The 12,635-nt window shown below is 38.5% G+C and overlaps 1 protein-coding gene across 1 annotated transcript in view; it reads right to left on the bottom strand.

Moving 5' to 3' along the window:
* LOC129522687 (aldehyde oxidase-like) overlaps positions 1–11,319 on the bottom strand; it is a 66,106-nt gene extending 54,787 nt beyond the window's left edge. Inside the window, 7 exon segments of the mRNA XM_055344981.1 lie at positions 271–362; positions 4,682–4,756; positions 6,666–6,722; positions 6,725–6,791; positions 8,253–8,361; positions 10,533–10,629; positions 11,268–11,319. Coding sequence (XP_055200956.1) covers positions 271–362; positions 4,682–4,756; positions 6,666–6,722; positions 6,725–6,791; positions 8,253–8,361; positions 10,533–10,629; positions 11,268–11,319 — 549 coding nt within the window.
* Positions 11,320–12,635: the final 1,316 nt, after the last annotated feature.

The raw sequence follows: 12,635 nt of genomic DNA, 5'->3' as shown, positions 1-12,635 counted from the left end.
CTTCTTCTTCTTCTTCTTCTTCTTCTTTCTTCTTTTTAATATGTTTTCTCTTCTATGGATAGTTGTACTTGAACCAGAATAATATCTGGAATGAGGAATAAAGTTGTTCGGAAATTTTTTTTTTTGGATGAAGATGAAGAATGGAGAGGGGACATGTTGAAATGCATCAAATGATTAGTCAACTTGGGCAGTTATTTATTCTTCCTAAAAGTAAGTTGGTTTCTGTTCATGTCCTGTGAAAACCTTATAAAAAATTTACATTTCACTGACCTTATTTACTTCTTCAAATTCTGGTAATTCATTTATTTCTTGATCCAAATGGCAAATCCCATTTTCTTTACTTTGACAGCAGCCAGAAGTCTAGTGGGTGCAAAAACAAATAATCAACAATTTATTGCTGATTCTACCATTTTTCAGCTTTATTGAGGTATAATTGACAAATAAAATTATATATTTAAAGTGCACAATATGATTGTTTTACATATGTACACTTTGTTAAATGATTACCACAATCGATTTAATTAACACATCCATCATCTCACATAGTTACCATTCTTGTGTGTGTGTGTGTGTGTGTTGTGAGAACACTTAAAGTCTACTCTCTCAGCATATTTGAAATACACAACACAGTGTTATTAACTATAGTCACCATGCTGTAAATTAGATTCCCAGAGCTTATTCATCTTATAACTGAAGGCTTGTGTCTTTTTTTTTTTTTTAATTTTTTTGGCTTGTGTCCTTTAACCAGCATCTCTTTCTCCCGATCCCCCGCCGCTGGCAACCACCATTATACTCTCTGTATCTATGAGTCCAACTTTTTTTCTTTTTTACATTCTTCATGTAAGTAAGATCATACAGTATTTGTCTTCCTCTATCTGGCTAATTTTACTTAGCATAGTGTCCTCTAGATTCAGCCATGTTGTTGCAAATGCCAGGATTTCCTACTTTCTCACAGCTGAATAATATTCCTCTGTGCAGTATGTGTGTGTGTGTGTGTGTGCGTGTATGAATGTGTACATTCATCTGTTGATGGGCCCTTAGGTTATTTCCATATCCTGGCTATGGTGAATAATGCTGCAATGAATATGGGAATTCAGATATCTCTTTGAGTTACTAATTTCATTTTCTTCAGATATATACCCCGAAATGGGATTGCAAATCCTATGGTGGTTCTATATTTAATATTTTGAGGAGATTCCATACTTTTTTCCAGAGTAGCTGTACAACTTTATACTCTCATGAAAAGTGTATAAGGATACCCCTTTCTTCATAACCTTGCCAACATTTAACTTTTGACATTTTGATAATAGCCATCCTAACAGGTGTGTGGTATCTCACTGTGGTTTTGATTTAATTTCCCTGATGACTAGTGATGCTGGATACTTTTTAAGTACCTGTTAACCATCTGTATGTCTTTTTTTTTTTTAAAAACTGTCTAGTCAGATCTTTTGCCCATTTTTAAATCAAATTACTTATTTTATTTTTGCTATTGAGTTGCATGAGTTCCTTATATAATTGGATATTAATGCCCTATGGTTAGTAGTTTGCAAATATCTTCTCTCACTGTGTAGGCTGCTTTTTTATTTTGTTGATTGTTTCCTTCACTGTGAAGGAGATTTTTAGTTTGAGATAATACCACTTGTTTATTTTTCCTTTTGTTGTCAGTGCTTTTGGCTTCTTATCCAAAAACCATTTCCAAGACCAATATCAAGGAATTTTTTCCCCTATGTTTTATGGTTTCACATTTATGGTCTTACATTTAGGCCTTTAATACATTTTGAGTTCATTTGTGAGTGATATAAAATAGGGATATGGTTTCATTCAGGTTTCCCCAAGACATTTGTTGAAGAGACTATTCTCTCCCCATTGTGTTCTTGGCACCCCTGTCAAAGACTAGTTGACCATATATGCATGAGTTTATATCTGGGCTTTCAATTCTGTTACCGGTCTGTGAGTCTGTTTTATGTCAGTGCCACATTGTTTCAATTGTTAAAGCTTTGTGAAATAGTATGAAATCAGGATGTGTGATGCATCCAGTTTTGCTTTTTCTCAAAACTGCATTGCCCACTCAGAGTCTTTTTTGGTTACATGCAAATTTTGGGATTTTTTTTCTATTTCTGTGAAAAATGCCAATGGAATTTTATTAGGGGTTACACTGAATCTGTAGGTTGCTTTGGTAGTATGGACATTGTAACAATATTAACTCTTCCAATCCATGAGCATGGGATATCTTTCTGTTTATTTCTGTCTTCCTCAATTTCTTTCAACAATGTCTTACAGTTTTCAGTGTACAGGTCTTTTACAGGTCTTTCCTCAGTTAATTTTATTCTTAAGCATTTTATTGTTTTTGATGCTATTGTAAATAGGATTGCTTTCTTAATATTTCTGATAGCTTGTTAGTATATATCAAGACAACTGAGTATTGTATGTTAATTTTATATCCCACAACTTTACTAAATTCATTGATTAGTTCTAACAATTTTTTTGGTGGCGTCTTCAGGGTTTTCTATACATAAAATCATGTCATGTGTACAGACAATTTTATTTCTTTCTTCCCAATTTGGATCCTTTTTATTTCTTTATCTTGCCTAATTGTTTGACTAGCACTTCCAGTACTAGGTTGAATAGAAGTGGTGATAGAGGGCATCCTTGTCTTGTTCCTGATCCCATTCATTGTATTCTTCAGCTCCAGAATTTGTTTGCCTCCTTTTAAAATTATTTCTATCTCTCATTTAGTCCATGTATTGTTTTCCTGATCTTGTTGAATTATCTTTCTGTGTTTTCTTGTTGATCTTGGTTAGTAAGATCCATGTCCTATTGATGCCTTCTCAGAGCCCTGGCTGCTAACTTCCCACCTTTCCCTGTTCCTAGATTATGCATCACTCCTCATGAGGTGAGATGAGGTGAGAAAGAAGTGGGTCTCTCTGGCAGTGTCCATGCAACTAGGGAAGCCAGATACCCATTCACATACTCTCATGTTCCCCCATTAGATAAATTGTGAGCCAGGAAGGTCTGAGTTGGCACTGAACCATGACACTTTGGAGGAAGGATAATGCAGATAAAGTGAAACTGTTCCTTTCATTCTCTTCAGTGCATACAATCTTGGATTTATTGCTCTTGTTCCATTGGTGTGATGGGATTTCTCCACTGGACTCTGGACTTCCATAAGTCACTTGTATGCAGAATTGATTGTCAAAATTGGTGATCTTTGGGACGAAGCCAGTGGAAAACTCCCATTTCACCATCTTGCTGATGTCACTCCTCTATCATCTAAGTCCTTTTTTTTAAGATTTTTATTTATTTATTCATGAGAGACACACAGAGAGAGAGGCAGAGACACAGGCAGCGGGAGAAGCAGGCTCCATGCAGGAAGCCCTACATGGGACTCGATCCCTGGACTCCAGGATCACACCCTGGGCTGCAGGCGGCGCTAAACCGCTGTGCCACCGGGGGGCTGCCCCTATCATCTAAGTCTTAATTCAAGCCTGGTACCTGATGAAAAAGCAGCTGGTCCAGCCTCAGGAGGAGCTGGCCTTCTGGAGTGAGTTGCTGAAGCTGGAGATGAAATGCAAACCCCAGGCAGGAGGCAAAGTCTCTTCTACTAGCTATTAATAAAACAGGTGACTACTAGTTGAAGCCTACTACCGAATCAATACTGCTAAATCTTATGAAAAAGAACCATGTGTATGTAAACATATCCATACTAAATTTTAACTCCAAAAAATCTGAGCTTATGAGAAAATCTAAATAGTAGCGATTATTCAACAAGTAAAAATATGTAAAAATCTTATAATAAAGTCTGGCACTAAGCAATAAATATTAACAATATTAATAATGTTTAATATTTTAATGATCTATATTAATTATTATGATTATCACTCAGTTCTTATTTATGACATATTGATTTCATAGTTTAATGTCTAAAGGGCAATCTTATGTCCCTCATTTCCAAGTTGTTTATTCATTTATTCATGCAATAAATAGTGACTGGGTAGCTACTCAGTGCATGGTGACCAGCTCTGGAGATGCAGTCTCCACTGTCAAACAGCCCACTGTCTGATGGACACATGGGAGAGCAAATGAGAATTAAACCACTGCTGTCATAGAGGCATGCACAGAGGGACACAGGAGCAACAGGGTGCAAGGCAGCTGACACAAACAGATCAGGAAAGACCTCTGGAAACAATGATCTATACCCAATATCGAAGTGCTTAGGTGTTCATTGTGTGACTATCAGGGCAAGCTTAATGAATGGCAATAAGTGCCTGCCCAAGATCAGATAACAAACAGCAATTACAAACCCTGGATAAGAAAGGCCTTGTATTAGTAACAATGGTTCTTGTCTTCATCACACCTGGTAATCTCTACTGCTTTGTTTCATTAGAAAAAAAAATACACTCAATAATATGTTCCTTTCCTTTCAGGATGCCTGGGTAGCTTAGTCAATTAAGCATTCAACTCTTGATGTTGCTTGGGTCATGATCTCAGGCTCATGGGATTGAGCCTTCTGTCAGCCTCCACATTCAGTGGGGAGTCTGCTTAGGATTCTCTCTGCCTCTTCCCTGCCCTTGTTCCTGCTCGTGTGTACATTCCCTCTCTTTCTGTGTCATAAATAAATAAATAAATAAATAAATAAATAAATAAATAAATTTCTAAAAAATGTGTTCCTTTCTACTTATTTTACAGAAAGTTTTGCATGCATCAATTATGGACCTATATCCTGTGCAACAGCATAGGTTACCCGAAAGGAGAAAAACTCAACTGTGTTACTCAAGTGACCCAGTAGAGAGGCACAATCTGCCAGATGCATGATGGAAGTAAGGACCCCATCCAAGAGGAAAGCTCTGTTTGACATTTCAGTCTATATAATCTATAAAGTCTGATTTTTTTCAACAGCAACTTGGGATATTAGGTTGAGAGTCCTGAGGTAGAGCTGAACAACTCAGCTATTTGTGTTTTCTCTCTAAACATTTTTATATCTTCTGCTTATGACAGGTACTCAAAGAACACAATGATTTCAAGCTAAAAACTTGGTCTACAGGCACATTCAAGAGCTAAGCTTCAGTTGACAGATCAAAGACACTTCATAGCAGCAAAGGCAGATGTTAAACTTTTGAAACAACCGGGCACACAATTTATCTACAATAAATCAAGAGGGTAGTGTTTCTCTCACAGTAGTCCAGAGCCCACATTCTCCACTCATCCCCCAAATCTGGGGTCTTATTGAGAAAACAGAGTCACTGAAGCAAGCCATCTAGAGTTTAACCCCAGGAATCTTCACTCTATACAAACTCTCCATGGAAGTCTTCAGCACTCTAAGATTTGAAAACCCCTTGTCACTTGTTCACATTATAAACAGCCATGAGATCAAATGCATAAGAAGATCTAAAGGAATTCAGGCAAGAGACAGTTCATGTGCTGCATCTCCTCTTTTCACTTCTACTTGCTCTGATCTTCCATGTGTGTGGAAGAGTTAGACACATGAGCTTTAACCTCGTGTTCTCTGGCCAGGAACTACGGTACTTGGGAGGCAGGAAACAGACAGATAGAACCATGGGGAGTTTCACAAGAAATAGGATTTGGGAGGCTATTATTCTAAAAAACTGTTTAGAATCTTGTTAATGAAGACCTCCTCTATCCATGCACATACTGAGCTTCTGAACTTGATAAAATCACTCTAGACTGGATAAAGACAGTTATTTGAAATAAATATCACCAGAAGATCTCAATCTTTTTGATATCATATTGTATTCATCAAGAGCCCTCTGATATCTAATATGATCCTGAGAGCACCCACTCCATAAGAGAAAGTAGTGGAGGAGAATGGCATGTGGAGAAAACTGGATCCTTTCAAAGAGTAAATGAATAAACTGGCTCTGTAATGTTTGTAAAAATGAGCAAACAGGAGCACCTGGGTGGTCCAGTTGGTTAAGCATCTACCTTTGGCTGAGGTCATGATCTCAGGGTCCTGGGATCAAGCCCAGGCTTTCTGCTCAGTGGGGAGCCTGTTTCTCCCTCTTCCTCTGTCACTTCTCCTGCTTATGCTCTTTCTCTCTCTCTCTCTCTCTCTCTCTCAAATGAATAAATAAAATCTTTTAAAAAAAGGGAGGAGACTTTTATAAATTAAGAAAAGACAAGAAATATATCAGCCAAGTGCAATGTGTGGATCTTGTTTGAATCCTGACTTAAACAAAGTAACTCTTCACTATTGGTGGTACAACTTTTTTTTAAGATTTTTATTTATTTATTTATTTATTCAATAGAGACAGAGAGAGAGAGAGAGAGAGAGGCAGAAGAAGAAGGAGAGAGAGAGAGGGAGAGAGAGAGAGGCAGAAGGAGAGCAGGCTCCATGCAGAGAATGTGGGACTTAGTCCTGGGACTCCAGGATCACACACTGGGCCGAAGGCAGGCGCTAAACCACTGAGCCACCCAGGGATCTCCTGGTGGTACAACTTTAAATAAATTATATTTTCTAAACCTCAGTGTCACCACCTAAGACATGGGAATAGTAACAATACCTATCTTACAAAGGTATCATAAATAGTAAATGAGACAATCCTTATATAGCATTAATACAGCATGTGGCACATGGTAAGGGTCTAACATCAACTCTTATCATCACCATTATTTAAAAATAAAGAAGCATACATATATATATAACCTACCATTAAGGACATCAGTTAACTGTTCCAGAGAGGACTCTGGATGGTTCCCTAGCAATTATAGATGAACATCACCATCCCAGGGGTACAGAACCCACATTGTGTGCCATGACACCTGGCGATCCTCTCCTGGAAGCACAGAAAGGTTAGAAATGCAGAATCTTTAGGCCCGAACCCAGATCCACTGAATCAGAACTTACACTTTGACAAGATCCCCAGGCAACTTGTTTGCACATTAAAATTGGAGAAGAGACTAGAAATTCCTTCTCATCCTAGGTGTCTCCTTTTCTTCAGACCAGGTGGCTGTGATTACTGGTTTTCATATTTCATTAAAGGTTCTCATCCTTTAGAATCACCAAGGGAACTTTAAAATTTCCAAGGCCCAAGCAGCAGCCCAGACCAAGAACATGGGCATCTATTCCCTGGTGGTTTCAATACGTAGTACAGAATGGGAATCACTGAAATAAAAGTTACCCCTTTAAGTTCCTCACAGAAGTGAAGCAAATTGCACTCAGGTTGAGAAAATCAAACCACACCAAACCTCCTGAGTCTTCTAGCTGCCCACAATTGCCCTATCACTAGAGCACACAGAAGTTTGTTTGCAAAGTGTAACAATTAATCCAGAAAACAGTCAAGAAGGAAACATTGCCTATTTCTCTATCAAATCTTTTCCTTCCCAGCATTTTCTATTTGGAGTCTAACTTCAAAGGCACAACCCCATTCTGGAATCTGTCTTCTGGCAACATTGCAACACCAGTCACTCAGCAGCCACTACTAAATGAAAGGATGTCTCACAGCTGTAGAACAGCCACATCTCACAAGAGCATCTAAGCAGAATTTGCTCCCTCTAGGTAATGAGGTTTCACAGGACAGAAACAGGACCTGACATTCCTTCAAGTCCAGAGAATGTGAAGTTTAGTTATTCTCTATATTGCTCCTATCTTTTTTCCTCTTATATCCTTCTCCCCATAAGTGATCTTCATTAACCTAGATAAAAACAAGTAGCAACAGCATTTTTATGGGCAATGTATAAATAATTTAAAGAGCCAGGAGTCTAAGGTGCCCTTTCATTTGAGGTAAAGTTCTAACAAGGTGCTGCCTTAGGAAAAAAAGCTTCCAAATTTATTAAAAACTCCAATTATCTGTCTTCTGAACAAGTGCTACATTTACTAAGTCTTTTTTGGAGCTGAGATTTTCATCCAGCTTTAAAATGAGGTTACTCTGCACTTTGTAAAAAAAAAAAATGATGCAATTATAACCCTCAATGCATACGGCCCTCGTTTCTTTGAATTTGGGAGATGTAAGAAGGATAGGTCCCATCTAATTAGAACAACAAAAAAACCAAACCCAGCAATGTCAGAGTTTTCTTTCAAAAGAAAATGCCTTGAAGGCTTCCAAAAGCATCTTTCTAAGGAATCAGTTATAAAACATCCACACACCAGGTGTCACTCCTGGCCTTGAGCTCAATTTCATGTATGGGTGGGCAGTGGCCAAGCAGCAGAGCTCAGACTGTTCGACTGCATCAACTTGCGTGGCTTGCCATGCTTTTTGAAGCACAGAAATACTATGAGGAAAGAAGTACACCCTCACCTCAACAGGATGAATCCTGGCCTTGGTGCTTCCTATGCCTTCTATTGTGGTGACAGCAACCCTGTACAGAGAGCAGATGGGGATCAGACAGGCATTGGCTGCATAATGTCTTCAGAATGCAAAAGAGAAGCACAAATTACATTGTATCCAGTGGGAAATGAATGAGAATTCACCCAGCACCTCCAATATGGCAGATTTTGTATGATGCCTCAGGCTCTGCAAATACATTCTGTCCTCAGCTCATGCACATTTTTTAGAAGCAAAATACACAGGTTTCTAAACAGTATTTCATCCACATATATACACACACAAAAGAAAGATTGGAAGAATATTATTCATTTATAACTAAATGTAAATATTTGTTGAGTGTCTACTATGTGCTAGGCAAAGTTCCAGGCACTGGAATTCATTGGTGAACAAGACAGATAAAATTCCTGCCTTGTAGAATATATATTTTAGTTGCAGGAAGATAGACAATACATATATACATAGACCATACATACATATATAAACTGAGATAGTAAGAAGTTCTATGAATAAATTGATACAGGCAAAGGGAATAAGGAGTTGCAGAGGTGAGGCAGGCATTGCTATTTACAAGGTGATCAAAGAGGGTTGATATGTAACATTTTTGCTGGAACCTGAATGATTTGAAGGAGCCAGACATGAAAGGTTTGGGAGCAAATATTCCAGGTAGAGGGACAAAACAAGCACAGGCCCTGAGGCAGCAGTGAGCTTGGGATGTTTAGGGACAGAAAGAAGCCAGTGAGGTTGGAGCATAGTGAATACAGAAGGAATGTTAGGATTCCAGGCTGAAAGACAGGCAAGGTAGGTAACTGTAAGGCTTCATTTAGAAACCAAGGCTTCATTCTAAAGACCAAAACAAGCCATATAAGCTATATAATTATAGTTTTTAAAAAATGCATCAGATGCTGAGCATGTGAAGAAACTTAAACGAACTAAGCCCCATTAAGTGCAAGCCCTTTATAAGAGAGTGAGATACAGATGTCCTCATCTCTGACTGATGTGGATGGAGAAGGAATCTGCTATAAGTAGGAGTAAGGAGAAACTACACCAGTTTTCAACAAACTTCTAATGTGGGCTGAATATAAAGTTGAACTGCACTGTCCCCAAAGTCTTCCCCACCAAACTTCACTGAGTGCTGAGGGTAGTACTGTAAAACTAGTGGTAGGGAAGGAATGTTATAAAAAAAACTCTCCAGGCATCTAGACTCCTAGATGAGGAAGATTTGGAAAAAAGCAAGAGAACTAAGGGAAGGCTGTCAGCACTCTGGCTTCACAGAGTGTAGGGCAGCTGCCACCCTCCAGATACTAAAACAAGGAGGTATGGCTGCAAGAGATCTCCCAAAGCATGGAAGTGAGATAGGAGAGTAAAGAGAACTTCCAGGTGAACTAAAGTAGGCAGCCAGGCTGTAAAGCAGGGAGGGATCACCGAGAGTTCAGGAAGCAGGTGACTTAGCTGTGGAATACAGGCAGATCTCTGAAATCTTACCACTGCTCAGATCCTCAGCCTTCATCTGCGATCTGTAGAATGATGTAAAATGGTTTAAGATATGCATAGTTAGAGAGAGGAGGGGGAGAGAAAATAAAAAGGGGAGGAGGAAAAGAGGAGAGAGAGGGAGGGTAGAAGGGAGGGAGACAAAGAAAGAAAAGAGTAAATATTTGAAGAGATGATGGCTTGAGACTATTCTAAAGCTGATAGAAGACATTAACCCACAGATCCAAGAAACTTGGCAAATCTGAAGAAGGATAAATATCAAACATAAAGAGAAGATGATAATGAAACTATTGGTGATTTTTAAATAGGAGAGTGTGGTGATCTGACTTATACTTGAAAGTGATCCGTCTGATGTACAGAATTCACCAAATAGAGGGCCAGGGGTGGGAGCAAGGATATCAGTTAGTAGGCTATAATGGTAACACAAAAGTGTGATAATGGCATTACTCTTCACTGCTATTTCAGCCCTTCCTTTCTTCCCCAGACAGCACAGAGTCAGACAGCATTTCAATTTTCAACAGGGGATTCTTTGACCATATGTTATCCCCCCTGATGATATAGTTTTTTCTTTTTTTTTTGATATAGTTTTTTCTAACCCATTCATATTCTGGGGACCATGTCTATCTTGTTCGTCATTGTACCCAGTATCTAGCACAGTTCTTGTCACATAGTGGGTGCTCATACATATTTATCAAGTGAAAGAATAAAACAAAGTTCAAGACTTTAAAAATGCAACCATATCTAGACTTGGCTGCAAGGTACCTTATCCTCTTGATAACGGGGTTATATGATGATATCATCACTGTGCAGGCACCACAGCCTCCCACTCCACAGCCATACTTAGTTCCTGTGAGTTGAACTGGAAAAAAGCAGTTAAAGATAATATATTTTCCAAAATTCTCTATTTAGAATAGCTCTGACTTTAGAGGACACCACCATCAAAAAGACTCTTGAATATATAGTTAAGTTCAGATAATACCTTAGCTGTTATTATTTAGAGTTTTGTAGATTCCTGATTTGCATTTGTGTATAATATTTAGTTTCCTCCATTTCAAAACAACTGGACTGCCAAAACAGGGCCAAACTCAAAAAGAGTCTGTACATATAAAGGCCCAATTACTTGAAAGTATGAGTACATTGCACATTTGTCTTCATCCTTATCTACATCTTTGATGCTATACAAAGTAAAATGTCAAATTGTAAATAATTATTTGTGTGTTAGTATCCATGTTGACTATACCTCTCTGCTTCCCAATGGCAGAAACTGCTACTTGTTCCCTCATATCTATTTTCTCACTCTTTTTTGGTAAAAGATACCCCAATTTTCAGCCACACATGTGGTTTCCCAGAATAAAAAAATATATTTTTCCAGTCTCTTCTGCAGGGGTGAGGTTAATGACAATGCTGGCCAATGGGATGTTAGTGTAGTGCTATGTATGACTTCTAGGACAGAAATGTCCTCAAAAGGAGAGGGGTGCCTCCTTCCTCATCCCTTACCTCTTCTCATTTTCTGGAGTTCAGATATGATGGTTACACTCCAATTAATCATCTCTGACCATGAGGACAAAGCTTCATGCTGAGGAGGGTGGGGGAACAAGATCCAAGGAGCTTGGCTCCCTAATAAGGTTATGACACTGCTTTACTAGCCCAGGTATTTACCTACCTTTGAGATTCCCTTATGTGAGTGTGACGGCCATGAGAATGTGTTTTGCAGACCTCCTTCAACATGGAGCATAAATGACCAAGCTGTTGCATTTTGATTTCTATCACCTTAGTTTTCATCAAGGCCATGACTCCCATGGGTTGCTCCCCGCCAATGGCTCAGTGCTATGGAAGGACATGGGAGAGCTTGTCAGCCACCCCCAATGGCTTTGATGAATGTACTTTAGACTGCACAGCAGCCTTAGACCCTCCCACTCAGCCTCCTCATCCTCTCTTCTTCATGGGTGGCACTTGCATTATGGTCTAATGTCTCCCTCGGCCTTCTCTAACTCTCTCACTATTTCCTTTCACTCAGGAAATCAGTCCTTGCACATTTAATCCCATTTTGGGTGTCTGCTTCAAAAAGAACCGAATTTAACAAAATGAAAAAGGAATAAACGTTTAACATCTATCTTATTCACTGCTATTTGGGATTTTCTGTCACTCACAAGAACCAAATTTTAAATATTACACATTAGTACCATGGATAACTAGGAAATCAGTGTTTATTGTTTTTATATCCAAAGATCTTGAATGACTTCCAGAATATAGTTATTGATGCTTTTTGGGTTGTGCACCCTTTGGGGAGTCTCAATCATTGGAGAGGGAATAAAAATGTAGAAATTACCATTGCCACATGTTTCTGCATGTAATTTAGAGGAGTATACAGACATCAGGAAGTCCACTGGAGTTCATGAATAGCAGGCTAAGAACCCATTCCTTACATGACTTTCATTTAGAAAGTTTTTCTAAGGTAACATTTTCAGGTTTAAGTTCTCCATGGTTCTTTAACTTTCATTTCAGGAGATTTCTGTGCTCTTTTTTTTTTCCTAATGGACATGATGATTAGTTCTTGAAGATAGAATGTCAATATTGTGACTCTTAGTTCTAAAGGATGCTTAATTAAGCCCTTTTAAGATTTGCTATAATTCCCACTGCTAGCTTCTCTATTTTATACAATGTATTTGGTGCCAAAACATATATTAGAAAGAATCTGGCTCTTCTGGCAGCCAAATTGTGCAGTGCCTGCAAAACTAAAACTAAACTTTCTTAAAGAAGAACATAAAACCATAATGGTAGGGAATATGGCTCTAAAAAGATATTTGAAATATCACCTACTAAGGATATCAGTACTATACACACACATGCACACACTCAAAGCAT

The sequence above is a fragment of the Nyctereutes procyonoides genome, unplaced genomic scaffold (assembly GCF_905146905.1).
Source record: "Nyctereutes procyonoides isolate TBG_1078 unplaced genomic scaffold, NYPRO_anot_genome, whole genome shotgun sequence".
Lineage (NCBI taxonomy): Eukaryota > Metazoa > Chordata > Mammalia > Carnivora > Canidae > Nyctereutes > Nyctereutes procyonoides.
Note: the sequence above shows the minus strand (reverse complement) of the source record. Positions and strands in the feature narration are given on the sequence as shown.